At 47.9% G+C, this 17,695-nt stretch overlaps 1 protein-coding gene across 1 annotated transcript in view; it reads left to right on the top strand.

Annotated features, from left to right (window-relative positions):
• LOC142488057 (uncharacterized) overlaps nt 1-13,317 on the top strand; it is a 47,702-nt gene extending 34,385 nt beyond the window's left edge. Inside the window, exon 5 of the mRNA XM_075588425.1 lies at nt 11,511-13,317. Within this exon, the coding sequence (XP_075444540.1) occupies nt 11,511-13,168 (1,658 nt within the window). The 3' untranslated portion in view covers nt 13,169-13,317. The remainder of the gene's footprint in view (nt 1-11,510) is intronic.
• The last annotated feature ends 4,378 nt before the right edge of the window (nt 13,318-17,695 follow it).

Below are 17,695 nucleotides of genomic sequence, written 5' to 3'. Positions count from 1 at the left end.
CTTTAAAACTTTAAAATACAGGCTTATAATGAAACATGGGAACAGAGGAACATACATTTTCAAGGTATAATAAGATGCAAACCTCATCCTTGGACCGCAGTCCAGTTAACCCCTTGTCTCTCTGGTGAGGTCAGGGGATGGCCATATGGGGTGCAACCCCTTTAATACCAGGCCACCCCTTTTCTCCCTCTACACCCCTAGGGTCAACATCTCCTCTATCTCCCTTTCCATACTGGTCTTGACCTCTGCTGACACTCTATAAGCATGCTTATGCAGAGGCTGCAGATCCCCTGTGTGCACTGGGTGTTTTGTGAGATGTGTGGTCCCTGGCATGTCAGTGAAGAGGGCCCTAAACTTAGCTAGCATGTCCCTGGCTTCTACCTGCTGCCTAGCACTCAACTGTGCCCCTATCTCTACCTTCTCCACAGTGTTTCCCTGCCTAGCCGCCCCTAGGGGATCAGGCAGAGCATTGCTAGGCGGATCCTTCAGCAGTGGGCTACAAATGGCCATTACTGCTCCCATACTCGGTGCTCTGTACTCTTTCAACATGTTAATGTGATATGTCTTGTGCCTCTCAGGCTCTAACTGTACAACATAGTTGCACTCATTCACCTTTCGGAGGACCGGGTACGGTCCCGCCCAGGCAGCCATCAACTTCTTCTCCCGAGTGGGTTTGAGAACAAGCACCTGCTGTCCTGGGATGAATTCCCTGCTAAGGGCATTCCGGTCATACCATTGCTTTTGCTTGGTCTGAGCGGCCCTGAGGTGGTCCTGGGCCACCCCCATGAGCATCTCTAACCGGTCTCGGAGATTTACTACATACTGGATCACTGAAGTAGCAGTAGCCTCCCCTTCCCATCCCTCACGGAATAGGTCCAGAGGTCCATGTACCCTGCGGCCATATAGTAGCTCGAAGGGGGAGAAGCCTGTAGATTACTGCGGTACCTCTCGGTAGGCAAACAGCAGGTGCTGTAAATGAATCTCCCAGTCTTTCCCCTCCGCCTCTATAAAGGTCCAAAGCATCTGCTTCAGGGTCCCGTTAAACCTCTCACATAATCCGTTTGTCTGGGGATGGTAAGGGGTAGTGCGCCGGTGCTGTACACCGCATGCATCCCAGAGACAATGTAACAGTTCACTCATGAACTGCGACCCCTGATCAGTTAGGACCTCACTAGGGAAACCTACCCTAGTAAAAATGTTCAGCAAAGCTGCTGCCACTATCCTGGCATCTATGGTGCCAAGCGCTACCGCCTCAGGGTACCGGGTGGCAAAATCCACCACCGTGAGGATGTAGTGCTTCCCTGACCTGCTAGGAATCATAAGGGGTCCTACAAGATCCATCGCTACTTTCTGGAAGGGTTCCCCTATTATCGGTAGAGGTTTCAGGGGTGCCTTCACACGGTCGCCCGCCTTACCCACTCGCTGGCAGGCATCACAAGAGCGGCAGAAATTGCCCACATCTCGAGATGCCCCCGGCCAATAGTAATGCTGTAATAGCCGGGCTCGTGTTCTGTTGACCCCCTGATGTCCCGCTAACGGAATAGAGTGAGCTACCCATAACAGTTGCTGTCGGTACCCCTGGGGTACTAGCTGTCGCTTGCCGGTCAATCCCTCCTCTATCCCTGGGTTCCCTTCTTCTCTATACAGGAGTCCCTTATACCATAGGCAGTGTTCAGTGCCTTCCCCTGCCTGAGATTCGGACGCCCGAAGTCTCACGCCAGCCAGGGTAGGGTCTGTCTGCACTGCCTCCCTAAACTGGGCTCCTAATTCTGGCCACCCCCCAGTCATGTCATTGTCCGGAGAATGGGGAAGGGTGAGGGGAAACAGTAAGTCAGTCTGTGGTTGCAACTGATCCTGGCTTACCTCCCCGGGCTCCTCTGCGCCCCTCTGCGCCCTCCGCTAACGTTGGTCCCAAAGGCTGGGGGACTAGCGCCGCCGCCATTGTTGCTGTCTGGCTCCGGGTAACCGCCGCCACTGCAGCAGGCTTGGGCACTCGGTCATAGGTGCAGGACATTGGTCCCAGATCGTTGCCAAGAAGAACTTCAGCATCCAAACCGGGTAAAACCCCCACCTCCCGCACACCCTGGCCCTCTCCCATCCAAAAAGATTCTGGCCACTTGCAGGAAACGTGGCTCTCCGTCGGCCACAGTGATCTGTATCCCAGGGCCTGGGAGTAATTCCTCTGGCCGGACCAAATCAGGTCGGACCAGGGTCACTGCAGCTCCTGAATCCAACACGCCGACTGCTTGCCGGTCACCGACTGTGACCGGGGTGAGATGTCTGCTCCGGCCGTCCGTCTGCTGCAGGTCCGCGCTGAGATGTCCTCTGCTCCTGGCTGTAGGCACCGATGAAACCAGGACAGGCGTTGCATGGTATGTCTCGCTGGCAGTTGGTTCCATGACCGGTCCGGAGTCTGTGGTGGAAGCCACCCGCTCGCGGGCTACCGGCTTCGCAGCTGGGGTGTGTTGCCTCTAATGGGGTCCGCCGGAATGCAGGGGTTCTGGGCAATCTGGTCTGATGTGAGCAGGGCGGTTGCAGTTGTAGCACCGGCGCTCGTGCCGGAGCTCCCCCGCCTTTGGTGGACTGCTGCGCGCAGGCAGCCTCTGAGTCCATTGGGGGGTATTGGCAGACTTTCTGGCTGGTGCCGCTGCCACCGCCGCCTTTGCTACTGCTTTGGCGGTCATCAGGGCTCGGCTGGCCACAGTCATCTGCAAGCCTCGCCGCCTCCTGGTAAGTCTTGGGCTTCTTGTTCTGCACCCAAGCCCTCACTGCCAGCAGGCACTGCTGCATGAGCTGCTCCTGAAAGATGAGGTCCAGCAGACGTTGGTAAGTCCGTGCCTTAGCCCTCCACCCAGCTTTCCCGTACAAAGCCATGCGGGTCACGTAGGTAACATGGGACTCCAGGGGCTGCCTCTCTTCCTGCCGGAATTTACCCTGGTAGGCTTCAGGGGTAAAACCGTACTGAAACAGTAACAGTTCTTTCAGGTGGTCATAGTCATCAGCATACTCATCTGGAAGCGCCATCATCGTCTGCTTAGCCAAGCCGGACAGTAAGGGGTCCAAACGTGCAACCCTATGCTGGGGAAGCACTTTGTACCGCCGACACTGTGTCTCAAAGTTCTTTAGAAAACTGTCGTTCTGATCAGTACCTTCCACGAACTTGGTGAGACTGTGCTGATCCAGTTTGAGTTCATCTTTGTTGGGTTGGACAGGGGGGCAATAAGCGGGTGTGTTCACTGCCATAGTGATAAACTGCAGCCGCTCCTCCGGTGTCCCTCTGTCTCCACACGCAGTAATCAGTGCCAACATTTCAGGGGTGAACGGACTGGTAGCCGCAGCAACCAGTAACCCTCCTGTATCACTGCTCCCGGGAGGTGCACTTGTTCCCTCCCCGAGATTCCGCCGCCCCGGCACTGGGTTCCTTCCCTGATCTCCGGGTGGCTGTATAAGGGCAAGCTGAGCCGTATCCTGAGGCTCTGCAAGCCGGGCTTCATAGTCACCGATTGCGTCAACCATGTCTGCGACCTCCTGTCCTTCAGCTGAGCTCAGGTCCTCATGTTGGATGAGCCTTCAGCCTCGCTCATGGTTCACGGTCGCAGCAGTGAGGTGGTGTTACAACTTGTGTTAACTGTTGCACTACTGTGTGTTCAATATCTTTAGTCCCAGGAACTCGCAATTCCCTTCGAGTTCCCACTATATTACAGGGTCCCGCAGTACACTGTAATACAGGTTCAGTTCAATCCCACCGCTGCCACCAGTTAATTATAGAGCTTGTCACGGTAGCTTATGACAAGATATAATGAACACCAAATATCTGGGTTGAACTGAACGAGGCTTAGATATAATAAAATATAATTTATTCCTTAAAAAAGGTGAACACAGCAATATAGTAGAATTAACAGACAAGAAGGTAACACTTACTTAGGGTTGGGGGATGGAGAAGTATCAGCTAGCAATTCTCCAGCAATCCGGTGACATTCCAGGTGGAATCAGAAGCACAACTAAAAACTGTAGGGTTGCCATGGTTTATATACCTGTGTAACCCTATTCTTAACATTGAATACAGACTATTGGTGAACAATTATCTGTATCCAATCCCTAACGTGGAGACACAGATTAACCCATGCCCTCCAGCTAGTTAGCCCATGTGTACTAGGACTCTGAGGGTCTTATTTCTGTAGCCCCATAATTAAATCAGGGGGGACGACCAGTCTACCAAATTAAGTATCTGGTAGGATCTGCATTGTTTGTAGGTGTAGACATAACACAAACCACTCCAGTTTGATTCTCCGCCCTCAGGTAACAATTAGAGTGGCAGAGTCTGTTGATTAGTACTTAGTGTAAACAATCAGGGCAGTTAACTTTTGATCACAGTGCTTAGGCTCAATCAGCCGGCTGCCCTTCATGACCTATTAGCATAGCAGATGGAGTCTGCATTTTCAGAGCAGATCCAAAATACCATACATATACACTATAATATATACACATATTAATAAGTTCCATTCTGGTGTGCTCAGTGGGTCGAAATTTGCCAGTTCTTAATGCCTACAGTGACTCCACACATTGGCCAAATATCAACTCTCTGCGACCTCCAGAACTGGAGATACAGAAATGCACTTTAAAACATTAAAATACAGGATTATAATGAAACATGGGAACAGGGGAACATACATTTTCCTGACATGACAAGGTGTAAGCCACATTCCTGGACCGCAGTCCAGTTAACCCCTTATCTCCCTGATGAAGTCAGGGGGTAGCCATATGGGGTGCAACCCCTTTAATACCGGTCCAACCTCCCTCTCCCTCTACACATACCGCTGTGAAAAGTGTGAGCGGGTGGTCTCTTTAGAGTCAGAGATTGCTGATCTGAAAAGGCAACTTGCAATATTGAGGGACATTGGCAATCTTGAAAGGGAATTAGAGCTCACTGAGCAGGCCCTTGCTTCGACTAGTGGTGCAGATGGTGGCGCTGTTAGTGAGGATCAGGTAGGTAGCTTGGTTGCCATTAGTGAGGAGCAGGTAGGTAGCTGGGTGACAGTTAGAAGGGAAGCAGGGGCAATAGGGAGAGGCAGGTCGTTTCTGAGCTGACACATCCCAATAGATTTGCCGTGTTGAGTGAAGATATTGGGAATGTCGGGGCAGAAATGGCAAGGCTGGGGGAGACTAATTCCTCTAGCAGCCAGGGGAATAGTTCCTCCAGCACAGTGGGGAATCAGGATGCTCAGATACAAAGAAAGATTGTGGTGGTAGGGGACTCCATTATTAGGAAGGTAGATAGGGGCAATCTGTTGCCGTGACCGCATGAACCGAACAGTTTGTTGTCTCCCGGGTGCTCGGGTTCGGCAAATTGCGGATCGGGTAGACAGATTGTTGGGGGGCTGGGATTGACCCGGCGGTCTTGGTACACGTTGGCACTAATGTTGGGGAAAGATGGAGGGTGCTAAAAAATGATTACAGGGATCTAGGCCAAAAGCTTAAGGCAAGGACCTCCAAGGTAGTATTTTTTTAAATACTACCAGTGCCATGCGCTACCGCAGGGAGACAGTCAGAGATCAGGGAGGTTAATGCATGGCTAAGAATGTGGTGCAGGAAGGAGTGGTTTGGGTTTTTAGAGCAATGGGACTACTTTTCTGAGAGGTGCCATCTATATTCTAGGGACGGGTTGCACCTCAATGAAGAGGGATCTTCTGTGCTAGGGGGAGAATGCTAAAAAGGTTGGAGGAGATTTTAAACTAGGATGGAGGGGGGAGGGGAAAGAAACAGATAATGAACTAAATGGAATAGAGGAGGATACAAGGTGGTATGGAGGTAGAATGGGGGCAAGTGCGAGTTTGACAAGCAGTGAGACACCCATAGTAAATACATATAACACTAGAAAACTTCTAAAGACTTAACCAAGTGGGTGCAGAAAGGAAGGAGCAGATAAGATAATAGTACAGGCTGAAAAAAACTTAAATGCAGGCTTGCCAATGCAAGAAGCCTGACAGAAAAAATGGTGGAGCTTGAATTAATAGCTGCAAGGGAGCAGTATGATGATGTGGGCAGTGAGAGTGTGGGCAGTGAGAGTGTGGGCAGTGAGAGTGTGGGCAGTGAGAGTGTGGGCAGTGAGAGTGTGGGCAGTGAGAGTGTGGGCAGTGAGAGTGTGGGCAGTGAGAGTGTGGGCAGTGAGAGTGTGGGCAGTGAGAGTGTGGGCAGTGAGAGTGTGGGCAGTGAGAGTGTGGGCAGTGAGAGTGTGGGCAGTGAGAGTGTGGGCAGTGACAGTGTGGGCAGTGGCAGTGTGGGCAGTGGCAGTGTGTGCAGGTAGTGTGGGCAGTGTGTGTGCAGGTAGTGTGGGCAGTGTGTGTGCAGGTAGTGTGGGCAGTGTGTGTGCAGGTAGTGTGGGCAGTGTGTGTGCAGGTAGTGTGGGCAGTGTGTGTGCAGGTAGTGTGGGCAGTGTGTGTGCAGGTAGTGTGGGCAGTGTGTGTGCAGGTAGTGTGGGCAGTGTGTGTGCAGGTAGTGTGGGCAGTGTGTGTGCAGGTAGTGTGGGCAGTGTGTGTGCAGGTAGTGTGGGCAGTGTGTGTGCAGGTAGTGTGGGCAGTGTGTGTGCAGGTAGTGTGGGCAGTGTGTGTGCAGGTAGTGTGGGCAGTGTGTGTGCAGGTAGTGTGGGCAGTGTGTGTGCAGGTAGTGTGGGCAGTGTGTGTGCAGGTAGTGTGGGCAGTGTGTGTGCAGGTAGTGTGGGCAGTGTGTGTGCAGGTAGTGTGGGCAGTGTGTGTGCAGGTAGTGTGGGCAGTGTGTGTGCAGGTAGTGTGGGCAGTGTGTGTGCAGGTAGTGTGGGCAGTGTGTGTGCAGGTAGTGTGGGCAGTGTGTGTGCAGGTAGTGTGGGCAGTGTGTGTGCAGGTAGTGTGGGCAGTGTGTGTGCAGGTAGTGTGGGCAGTGTGTGTGCAGGTAGTGTGGGCAGTGTGTGTGCAGGTAGTGTGGGCAGTGTGTGTGCAGGTAGTGTGGGCAGTGAGTGTGTGCAGGTAGTGTGTGCAGGTAGTGTGGGCAGTGAGTGTGGGCAGTGAGTGTGGGCAGTGAGTGTGTGCAGGTAGTGTGGGCAGTGTGACAGTGTGGGAAAAAAATGTAAAAAAACATATGTAAATTTTTTTTTTAAACGGGAGCCACGTGAAACCCGTGTTCTAACGGGTCGCGCTTTAACGGGGTTTAGCTGTATATACAAATATATTCAGGGACAATACAAGGAGCTTTCAAAAGAACCAATCATCCAACGGGCAGTACTAAGGACTCGGGGCCATCCCTTAAGGTTGGAGGAAAGGAAATTTCACCAGCAACAAAGAAAAGGGTTCTTTACAGAAGGGCAGTTAAAATGTGGAATTCATTACCCATGGAGACTGTGATGGCAGATACAATAGAATTGTTAAAAAAAAAAAGGTTGGATGGGAAAGGTACAGTATATAGGGATATACCAAATAAGTAAACATTGGAAGAATGTTGATCCAGGGATTAATCCGATTGCCAATTCTTGGAGTCAGGAAGGAATTAATTTTTTTCCCTTAATGGGTTTTTTTTGTTTGCCTTCCTCTGGATCAATAAGTAAGTATAGATATAGGATAAAGTATCTGTTGTCTAAATTTAGCATAGGTTGAACTTGATGGACCTATGTATTTTTTCAACCTCATCTACTATGTAACTATGTAACTATGATCATAGATACGGGAAAAATCCGGTGATACACACCAATACCCTCCAATAACACCGGGATCAATACGAAAAAAACACGGATCGGTACATAACTTTTTCCTTATTGCACACTTCCACACATGATCATCTGGTGAAAATTTGTAAAAGTCATAGTTTTCAATAAAATACTGATAAATTTTACCAACTGTTGCCATCTTATCCTCTGTTGCATTAATCGCGGCCCATCTATATATAATAAAATTGATTCTTGTGAGTCTGGTGCTAGATGCGGTGAATCTGATTGGTCCTCAGCATCTGGCCAATCAGATTGTGGGCTCTATGACGTCATCCAACTGCCACTCTCTTCCCCCTCGACCTCACCCAACTGACACTCACACACACACACACACTCGCTCGCTCTCACACTCACTCTCTCACTCACACTCACTCTGTCCTCTACCCCCTTTCCCCAATCAACCCCCCATCACACTCACCCTCACGTGCGCCGCCCTGCACCGGAGGGGAAGCTTCAGGCTTCTCCCCCCTCGCTCCCAACCGAGGTGTGTGCGACAACAACCCCCACCCCCCCCCCCCACCCGCAGTGAGCCCCCGCATGACATGCCCGGGGTGGGGGGGGGGAAACAGGGCAGTGGCGTCCACGCAGGACATGCCCTTCCCTCTGGTCCCCTTCCCTCTGGTCCCCTTCCCCACGGCGCTCCCTTGCTTGCCCGCGTGGGGAGGGAGATGGGCGGGGGGTGTGCGGTTGTGGTGTGGGACACTTTGTGTGTGTGTGTGTGTGTGTGTGTGTGTGGGACACTGTAGGGTGGGGATTGGAGCTGCGCATGGGGGGGGGGAGGAGCGGAGAGAGAGGGGGGAGCGGAGAAACAGACAGGGGGAGTGGAGAGGAGGGAGCCAGAAATTTTAAGCCCGGGCAATGCCGGGTGCCTGTCCGGTCCACTGCCCCCTCCCCCCTCCTGTCCGCTGTCCCCCCCCTCCTGTCCACTGTCCCCCCCTCCTGTCCACTGTCCCCCCCTCCTGTCCACTGTCCCCCCCTCCTGTCCACTGTCCCCCCCCCTCCTGTCCACTGTCCCCCCCTCCTGTCCACTGTCCCCCCCCCTCCTGTCCACTGTCCCCCCCCTCCTGTCCACTGTCCCCCCCTCCTGTCCACTGTCCCCCCCTCCTGTCCACTGTCCGCCCCTCCTGTCCACTGTCCCCCCCTCCTGTCCACTATCGCCCCCCCTCCTCCTGTCCACTGTGGCCCCCCCTCCTCCTGTCCACTGTCGCCCCCCCTCCTCCTGTCCACTGTCGCCCCACCTCCTCCTGTCCACTGTCGCCCCCCCTCCTCCTGTCCACTGTCGCCCCCCCTCCTCCTGTCCACTGTCGCCCCCCCTCCTCCTCTCCACTGTCGTCCCCCCTCCTCCTGTCCACTGTCGTCCCCCCTCCTCCTGTCCACTGTCGTCCCCCCTCCTCCTGTCCACTGTCGTCCCCCCTCCTCCTGTCCACTGTCGTCCCCCCTCCTCCTGTCCACTGTCGTTCCCCCTCCTCCTGTCCACTGTCGTTCCCCCTCCTCCTGTCCACTGTCGTCCCCCCTCCTCCTGTCCACTGTCGTCCCCCCTCCTCCTGTCCACTGTCGTCGTCCCTCCTCCTGTCCACTGTCGTCGTCCCTCCTCTTGTCCACTGTCGTCGTCCCTCCTCCTGTCCACTGTCGTCGTCCCTCCTCCTGTCCACTGTCGTCCCCCCTCCTCTTGTCCACTGTCGTCGTCCCCCCTCCTCCCCACTGTCGTCGTCCCCCCTCCTCTTGTCCACTGTCGTCGTCCCCCCTCCTCCCATCCACTGTCGTCGTCCCCCCTCCTGTCCACTGTCGTCCCTTTCCCCCCTCCTAGCGGGAAATGTAACTCTCGGGCAACGCTGGGTCTCTCAGCTAGTGTACATATAAATAAAGGCATACAAAACAATAACAGTGTTCAGTGTAACCCCCTCTCCATATAACAGGGTTCAGTTTAACCCCGTCCCATATAAAAGTGTTCAGCTTAACCCCCCTCCCCCCCATATAACAGGGTTCAGTGTAACCCCTCTCCCAAATATAAATGGGTTCTGTGTAACTCCCCTCTACCCCCCATATAACAGAGCCCAGTGTAACCCCATCCCCATATAACGGTGCTCCGTTTAATCCCCTCCCCATATAACAGTGCTCCGTTTAACCCCCTCCCCATATAACTGTGTTCAGTTTAACCCTGTCCCTATATAACTGTGTTCAGTTTAACCCCGTCCCTATATAACCGTGTTCAGTGTAACCCCCTTCCCATATAAGTGTTCAGTTTAACCCCCTCCCCATATAAATGTGTTCAGTTTAACCCCATCCCTATATAACCGTGTTCAGCGTAACCCCCTCCCCATATAAATGTGTTCAGTTTAACCTCGTCCCTATATAACCGTGTTCAGTTTAACCCCGTCCCTATATAACAGTTTTCAGTGTAACCCCGTCCCCATATAAGTGTTCAGTTTAACCCCCTCCCCATATAACTGTGTTCAGTGTAACCCCCTCCCCATATAACAGTGTTCGGTGTAACCTTGTATTAAATAAGCGTATGTTCTGTCGGGTTTTTGGAATACGGACTGCAGTTGTGCACTCATCTCGGAACTCTCAGGACGATAGAACACCAGACACTGTGTATGTATTTTTTAATATGAAAAGCCTAAATTGTTACATTATTGTAACTTCTTCAGTACCAAGGCCAATTTACAATGGACTACTGTGGTATTTTTTTAAACACCTGCAAGTCGACACATTACTGAAGCGCATGCGTATTACAATTCATGAATATCTGCCACCTGGCGGATACGCGAAGAATTGCAACCAATTAAATCCGAACCATTATCAATAAACATATCAATAAACACATTAACAGCGGGTGACGCCGGTATGAATACGGCATGAACGTGGTGAAGTACAGTGAAGAGCAGCGTGGCATTCGGAAAAAATCCCCGAAAAAATTCAGAGATGTTGGAGAATAAAAGGGGCCGCGGCTGTAGGTGCCACCCTACGCGTTTCATCTAAGTAGACTTCCTCAAGGGGCATAGTATTGAGTATCCTGCCCCTTCAGTGGATGATATGCTACACCATATGAGTTGGTCAATCGGGAATAACCAAAACGCCTGTATTTCTCACAGAAAATGTGAGTAGTACTACTATATATTTTCATCCTATTTTTTGGTATCTCCGAAGTACTACTGTACACTATATTTTTTTTTTTGTTGTTGTGTTTTTTTTTCTTCAATTTTTTCATATACACCCGGATGAGAGTGCGCCACGGACTCGGTTACTACTACCTCAATAGTGAATCGTGATTGGATTCACCCCACGGCAACACCCATCACAGGACAGTATTTTTATTTATTTGTGTTTATTTATTTATTCTGTATTGTGCACTCTTCTCTTTGAATATACTATAGGTTGCTGTCTGGTTTAGTTGATATTATTAACGCACTAATATGATAGACCAGGAGTTCCTTAACTTTACTTCTCGTGGGCATTTTCAATGTTAATTATTTGGAGGATATACATGTACACTTGAATAATGAATACAGTAATAAATACAAGTTATATATGTATCAATGATTTCATTGAGAGCTGCTACAAATACATTTCAGGCCTTCGGGACCACCACCAAAGTCATTAGGGGCCACTGGATGTCCATGGGCCACAAGTTTAAAACCCTGGGTGAAGAGAATATTTTGTTAATTAAGTATTGGTGAAATAGATTCTTCAGTGTTTTGGATTTGTAATTTGCGTTCAGTAATTTGATTTACAGATAGAAAACATTTGTTCTGTCTTTTTTGTTTACTTCTGTTAGATATCGGCCTGAATGAGGAACAGAACTTGAGCTCTGATACATCCAGAAGCTGGCTGACTGCTTGCAGCCCTGAAGTGCCTAAAAACAATGATTCCTGCCACATTTTAGAAACGTGCAAGGAACCAGTGCCACATGATGGTGAATTTACAGACCTTGTACAGCACACAGCAGAGACGGACTCTAAATATGGGTCCAGCAAAAGGTATGCGAGAGATTTAAGAAGAAGCCGTGGTGTTCAGCCTTTTCTCTGTTGTCAGTGTGGCAAAAGCTTCTCACTGGACAGGGACCTGCTCACACACCTTTGTGTCCCCGCTAGAGAGCAAATCTTTACAGATGGTGGGAGCGGTTTCTCACTGCAGGGGAAACTTCTTCCACACCAGATGATTCAGACAGCAGTGACTCTTTTTACTTGTACAGTGTGTGGTAAACAGTTAGGTACCAAGAGCACCCTCCTCAATCACCAGAGGATTCATACAGGGGAGAAACCATTCACATGTACAGAGTGTGGGAAACAATTCAGTATTAAGATAACCCTCCTCAGACACCAGATGACTCATACAGGAGAGAAACCTTTCACATGTGCAGAGTGTAGTAAAAGCTTTTCTCAGAAGACAGATCTCCGCAACCATGAGCGGATTCATACAGGGGAGAAGCCATTCACATGTACAGAGTGTGGGAAACAATTCAGTATTAAGAGGAACCTCGTCATTCACCAGCGTGTTCATACAGGGGAGAAACCATTCACATGTACAGAGTGTGGGAAACAATTCAGTATTAAGAGGTACCTCCTCATTCACCAGCGTGTTCATACAGGAGAGAAACCATTCACATGTACAGAGTGTAGTAAAAGCTTTGCTCAGAAGGGGGAGCTTCTCGACCATGAGCGGATTCATACAGGTGAGAAACCATTCACATGTACAGAGTGTGGGAAACAGTTCAGTACTAAGAGGAACCTCCGCATTCACCAGCGTGTTCATACAGGAGAGAAACCATTCACATGTACAGAGTGTAGTAAAAGCTTTTCTCAGCAGGGGGAGCTTCTCGACCATGAGCGGATTCATACAGGTGAGAAACCATTCACATGTGCAGAGTGTGGGAAACAATTTAGTAAAAAGAGCAGTCTCCTCAGACACCAGATGATTCATACAGGGGAGAAACCATTCACATGTACAGTGTGTGGGAAACAATTCAGTACTAAGAGCCACCTCCTCAGTCACCAGATGATTCATACAGGAGAGAAACCATTCACATGTACAGAGTTTAGTAAAAGCTTTTCTCACAAGACAGATCTCCGCAACCATGAGCGGATTCATACAGGGGAGAAACTATTCACATGTACAGAGTGTGGGAAACAATTCAGTATTAAGAGTAACCTCCTCATTCACCAGCGTGTTCATACAGGGGAGAAACCATTCACATGTACAGTGTGTGGGAAACAATTCAGTATTAAGAGAAACCTCCTCAGACACCAGATGACTCATACAGGAGAAAAACCATTCACATGTGCAGAGTGCAGTAGAAGCTTTTCTACAAAGGCGGAGCTCCTCATCCATGAGTGGATTCATACAGGGGAGAAACCATTCACATGTACAGTGTGTGGGAAACAATTCAGTATTAAGAGGAACCTCCTCATTCACCAGCATGTTCATACAGGGTGAAACCATTTACATGTACAGAGTGTGGGAAACAATTCAGTACTAAGGGGTCCCTCCTCAGACACCAGATGACTCATACAGGAGAAAAACCATTCACATGTGCAGAGTGCAGTAGAAGCTTTTCTACAAAGGCGGAGCTCCTCATCCATGAGTGGATTCATACAGGGGAGAAACCATTCACATGTGCAGAGTGTGGGAAACAATTTAGTAAAAAGAGCCACCTCCTCAGACACCAGATGACTCATACAGGAGAGAAACCATTCACGTGCAGATTGTAGTAAAAGCTTTTCTCAGAAGACAGATCTCCGCAACCATGAGCGGATTCATACAGGAGAGAAACCCTTCACATGTACAGAGTGCGGGAAAAGCTTTTCTCAAATGAGCCACCTCCTCACCCACCACAGGATTCATACAAGGGAGAAACCATTTCCATGCACATAGTGGGGGGAAAGCTTTTCACAGAGGATCAGCCTCCTTACACACATGAGGATTCATGCATGAGATAAAATGTGATTGTTCACAGTAGGGTTGGGCAATATACCAGTAGCATAGTAATACTGCAGTAATAAAAATGGACGGTAACGCAATACTTGCCATTACTTCTTACCATGGCATTCCTATCAGCAGCTGCAGAGTGGGGGTAAGTCTGGCAGAGAGGCGTGGGGGTGGGGACTGGCAGAGAGGACTGTGTGTGGGCCTGGTAGAGACAGTGGAGTGGGAGCAAGTCTGGGAGCTTCTTGACTATCACATGCTGCAGCTATAAGGAATCCTCCTGCTGGTAATCTCACCCCTCCATATTAACCACTTCCCCTCTGCCATGCCTCTTAACCCTTCTCTTCCACCATAACTCAACCCCTTTCTCTCCCACATATTTCTCTCGGCTCTCACCCGTGCCTCTTGAACAGCTCCTTCCACATGCCCATTATCCCACTCCTCCCCATGCCCTATTAATGTGTACAGGAGACGGGGGGGTCGAGGGGGTAATTGTACATTTTCTTACCGTGCACCCCAAAACTGGAACAACCTACAGGAGACTCGCATCCACCACCAGTTTACGTTCTTTCAAAACTATGGCTGTCTCACATTTTAATATAGTTTGAAACTGTTACATACGCCTATAATATATATTATTTCTAACTGCATGCAATGTCTTGTATATAATGTATACCCTGTTCACTTATGTAACTGTATTTGTAACCATGTATTATTTGTCATCTTAACTCTATATGCCCATGACATACTTGAAAACGAGAGGTAACTCTCCATGTATTACTTCCTGGTAACACATTTTATAAATAAATAAAAATAAAATGGTGAAGAAAGGGGTCTTTAGTGTGGGTGTAGTTAGTGTCAAATTTTCATTGAAACCTTTTTTATTCTTAAAATTAAAATATATTAAAATGTATTTGCTTTTTAAATTTTATTAAAAATTAAATGGATTTGTATAAGAAATGTTTCACAATAAATGACTTTGAACATTTTCAGGACTTTTGCTTTTTTGTTTTCTTTGGGTGTTAATATTTTGCTGAATTTTGTTATCACGATAAATTACTTAATACTCTTATGGTGGGAAGTTTTTTGTTTTTTGTCTAACCCTAGTTCAGGTTGTTGGAAACAATTCAGTACAAAGTGTGACCTCCTGTCACACCAAGTATTTACATGGGAGAAACCATGTTAATTATTATCCTCTACTTTGGTATACGTAGGGACCTTCTCCAGTACTCGGATAGATTATTTCTCTTAACACCTCCGGAGGACTTTCCCCACTGTTATGGCGCTGGAAAAGTAGACTAGCCGCTCAGAGGAGAAATAATTGAGTCTGACACCAATGATCATTATCAAAAATATCTCCTGTTTATTAAAAGGTTATAGTCAGTTTTATAGGCGAGCAAACAAAGGTGAATCCATGCCAAGCTTTACTTCCCTTATTTTTATGCTTATGCTATGCTTATTTTCTAACTAACAAATGGTCAATTCTTCCTGTTATTTCCTGTTATTTCATTCCGGATCTATGTCTAAACATAGACAGTTCATAAGTACAGCCAACATTAAATTGGCAAAAGAGGTAGTTAATGTCACACTAAGAAGCATAATGGCAGTGTTATTATAAAATGGTTATACAGCAGACAAAATGGAGTCCCCCCTGATATACACATCAATCCCTCCTTTTGTCATAACAATGACAAATCCTAGCCCATGGGGGTCTCGTGCGGGATTTGCATATTATCATAATCCACTAAAGGATAATCCACTAAAGGTATCGGGACACTAGTGGATGTTATTCTAGAGTCATATGTTATGGTTGCGGGACCATGAATAGGGGCGTTAATGTTCAGTGAAGCATACGTGTGGCTAACTGACTTAACAGAAGGCACAATCAATTTACATAAAGATAAACATATTAATTTGCAGCATGAAACAATAACTACTAATACTACAAATATGCAAACGATAAGTATCAGTCCCATTATAATTTTCTTTCCCAATTCTCCAATCCATGCACCTAACCCAAAAGTCCAGTCAAACTCATCGACTCTCTCCGTAATGCCTGCAACAAGTTTTCTGATATTCGACATGTGATTCTGCACAGACTTCGAATGATCCGAAAGATTGAAGCAGCACATTCCCTCAAAATCCTGACATCCATGTTCATGTTTGAGCAAAAGGTAATCAATTGCTGCCCGATTTTCCAAAACTGCTTTGCGTGTGCCTTTCAAATCTATCAGTAATTCTTCTAGGGCCTGGGAGGTCTGAGTTAACCCCTTTGCTACAGTACATGCTAGTTTCTTTATTGTTTTTGCTGACTGCACTGCCAATCCAGGTACTCCGACAAGGGAGACTGCTAGGCTTATAATTTCCGTATCTGATAATAAGACTACATGTGGATTGCATTCTTCAGTAACTTAAATAGTGGATCGCTTAACCTTGGTTTGATGTGGGCCAGGTTTTACAGAAAACATCATAATCCCTAACCTGGTGAGAGTACATGGTCCCCCGGAGATGTTTCCTGGTATATATGTGTACATAGTATTACCACAGGAAAACAACCATCCGACGGGAAGTTTAACAGAATATATATGACTTGGTGTGCTTATTGTGTGATTACAACTCATAGTATTATTGACATTATAGCATTTATCCTCAGTTCGAGTACACAATATTTGAGTCATATTGGTGGATGCTGAGGGCATTAATTGTACTTGTTTACATTTACCTATTTTTCTAGGATTACATGTCATTTGATAACATATGTCCCCTTGTGTAATATTCTGGGTCATAATTTGTGTCATGTTAGGCCAATCTTCACCAATGCACTGGGGGCAGTCACGACAGTATTCATACACAGAGAAATGCTGTCGCACATCATGATCCTCTGCATGACTATCGTTATAGCCTCTGCTAAATACTTTTAACAAAATTTCTACTGGTGTGGGTACTGCTATCAAGACAACTTGTAAGTATATCTGTTGTGTTGGTAATGCCAGATAAACAGAAATGGGACATATTCAGTACATCAACAGCCAAATGTTTCCAGATATTGGTTTTGACTTCTCTCAGAAATGAAGCCATACGTTTTGAGCGTGTGTAATATTTTTCTGGCAGATTGGAGAAATTAGACTGGACTTGTGGTGCATGGGTTTCGTTTTCATCTTGTTCTCTGGGAGGGAGAGAAAAAATCTCACCCTCCTCAGGAAAAGACTCAGGGAAAGAAAAGCTTTCCCATGAGCTGTCGTGAGGGCAGCTAACATAGTATCTATTATGAAGTAATTCCTTTACGCAAATGTAGTAAACAATGCATACCAATAATATACATAGGCTAAATATTGTAAGACAGTATATACAGTTGAGCCGAGTCTTCCGAGTTCGTGTCTCTACTCCTTCCTGAAGGATTTGAAATCGTGTCTCTAGTCTTTCGTTGACTTGATCCGTGATGCGTGGATCCATGTTGATGATTCTTCAGTCAGTACGGCTGTACGAGTTACTGCTAGGATCGTGGTTGGAAGTCCGTAGGGAGGCTCTATCGTCCCTCCTTTGGTGGGAAGACGCTTGACCACCACTTTGTCTCCGAGCTGGAAAGGATGTGTCGGCTTATCTGAAGGGAGCGGAAAAGAAGAAGAAACATCACCATAGATGCCATTCAATTTCTGTATCAAATGATAAACATAATTCTCCTGAATTTGTTCTAGGTCTCCAACTTCCTTTGGGCAATACGTACCATGAGCCCAGGGAGTTGGAAACGGCCGCCCAATTAAAATTTCAAATGGTGACAATTTGGTAGTACTATTCGGGGTCATTCTGATTTCTGCAAGGACTGCGGGAAGGACATCTGGCCATCTTGCAAAGGTACCATTTGTTCCTTTACGCAGTTTATCCTTGATAGTGCAATTGGTCCTTTCTACCTGACCTGAAGACTGTGCGTGATATGGTATGTGAAACTTCCAATCTATAGCGAGAGTTTTAGCAACTCCTTGAATCACCTGAGATGTGAAATGTGTTCCTCTGTCACTATTTATTTGGAGCGGGCATCCC

The sequence above is a fragment of the Ascaphus truei genome, chromosome 2, assembly GCF_040206685.1.
Source record: "Ascaphus truei isolate aAscTru1 chromosome 2, aAscTru1.hap1, whole genome shotgun sequence".
Lineage (NCBI taxonomy): Eukaryota > Metazoa > Chordata > Amphibia > Anura > Ascaphidae > Ascaphus > Ascaphus truei.
This window is presented reverse-complemented; position numbering and strand designations above follow the sequence as displayed.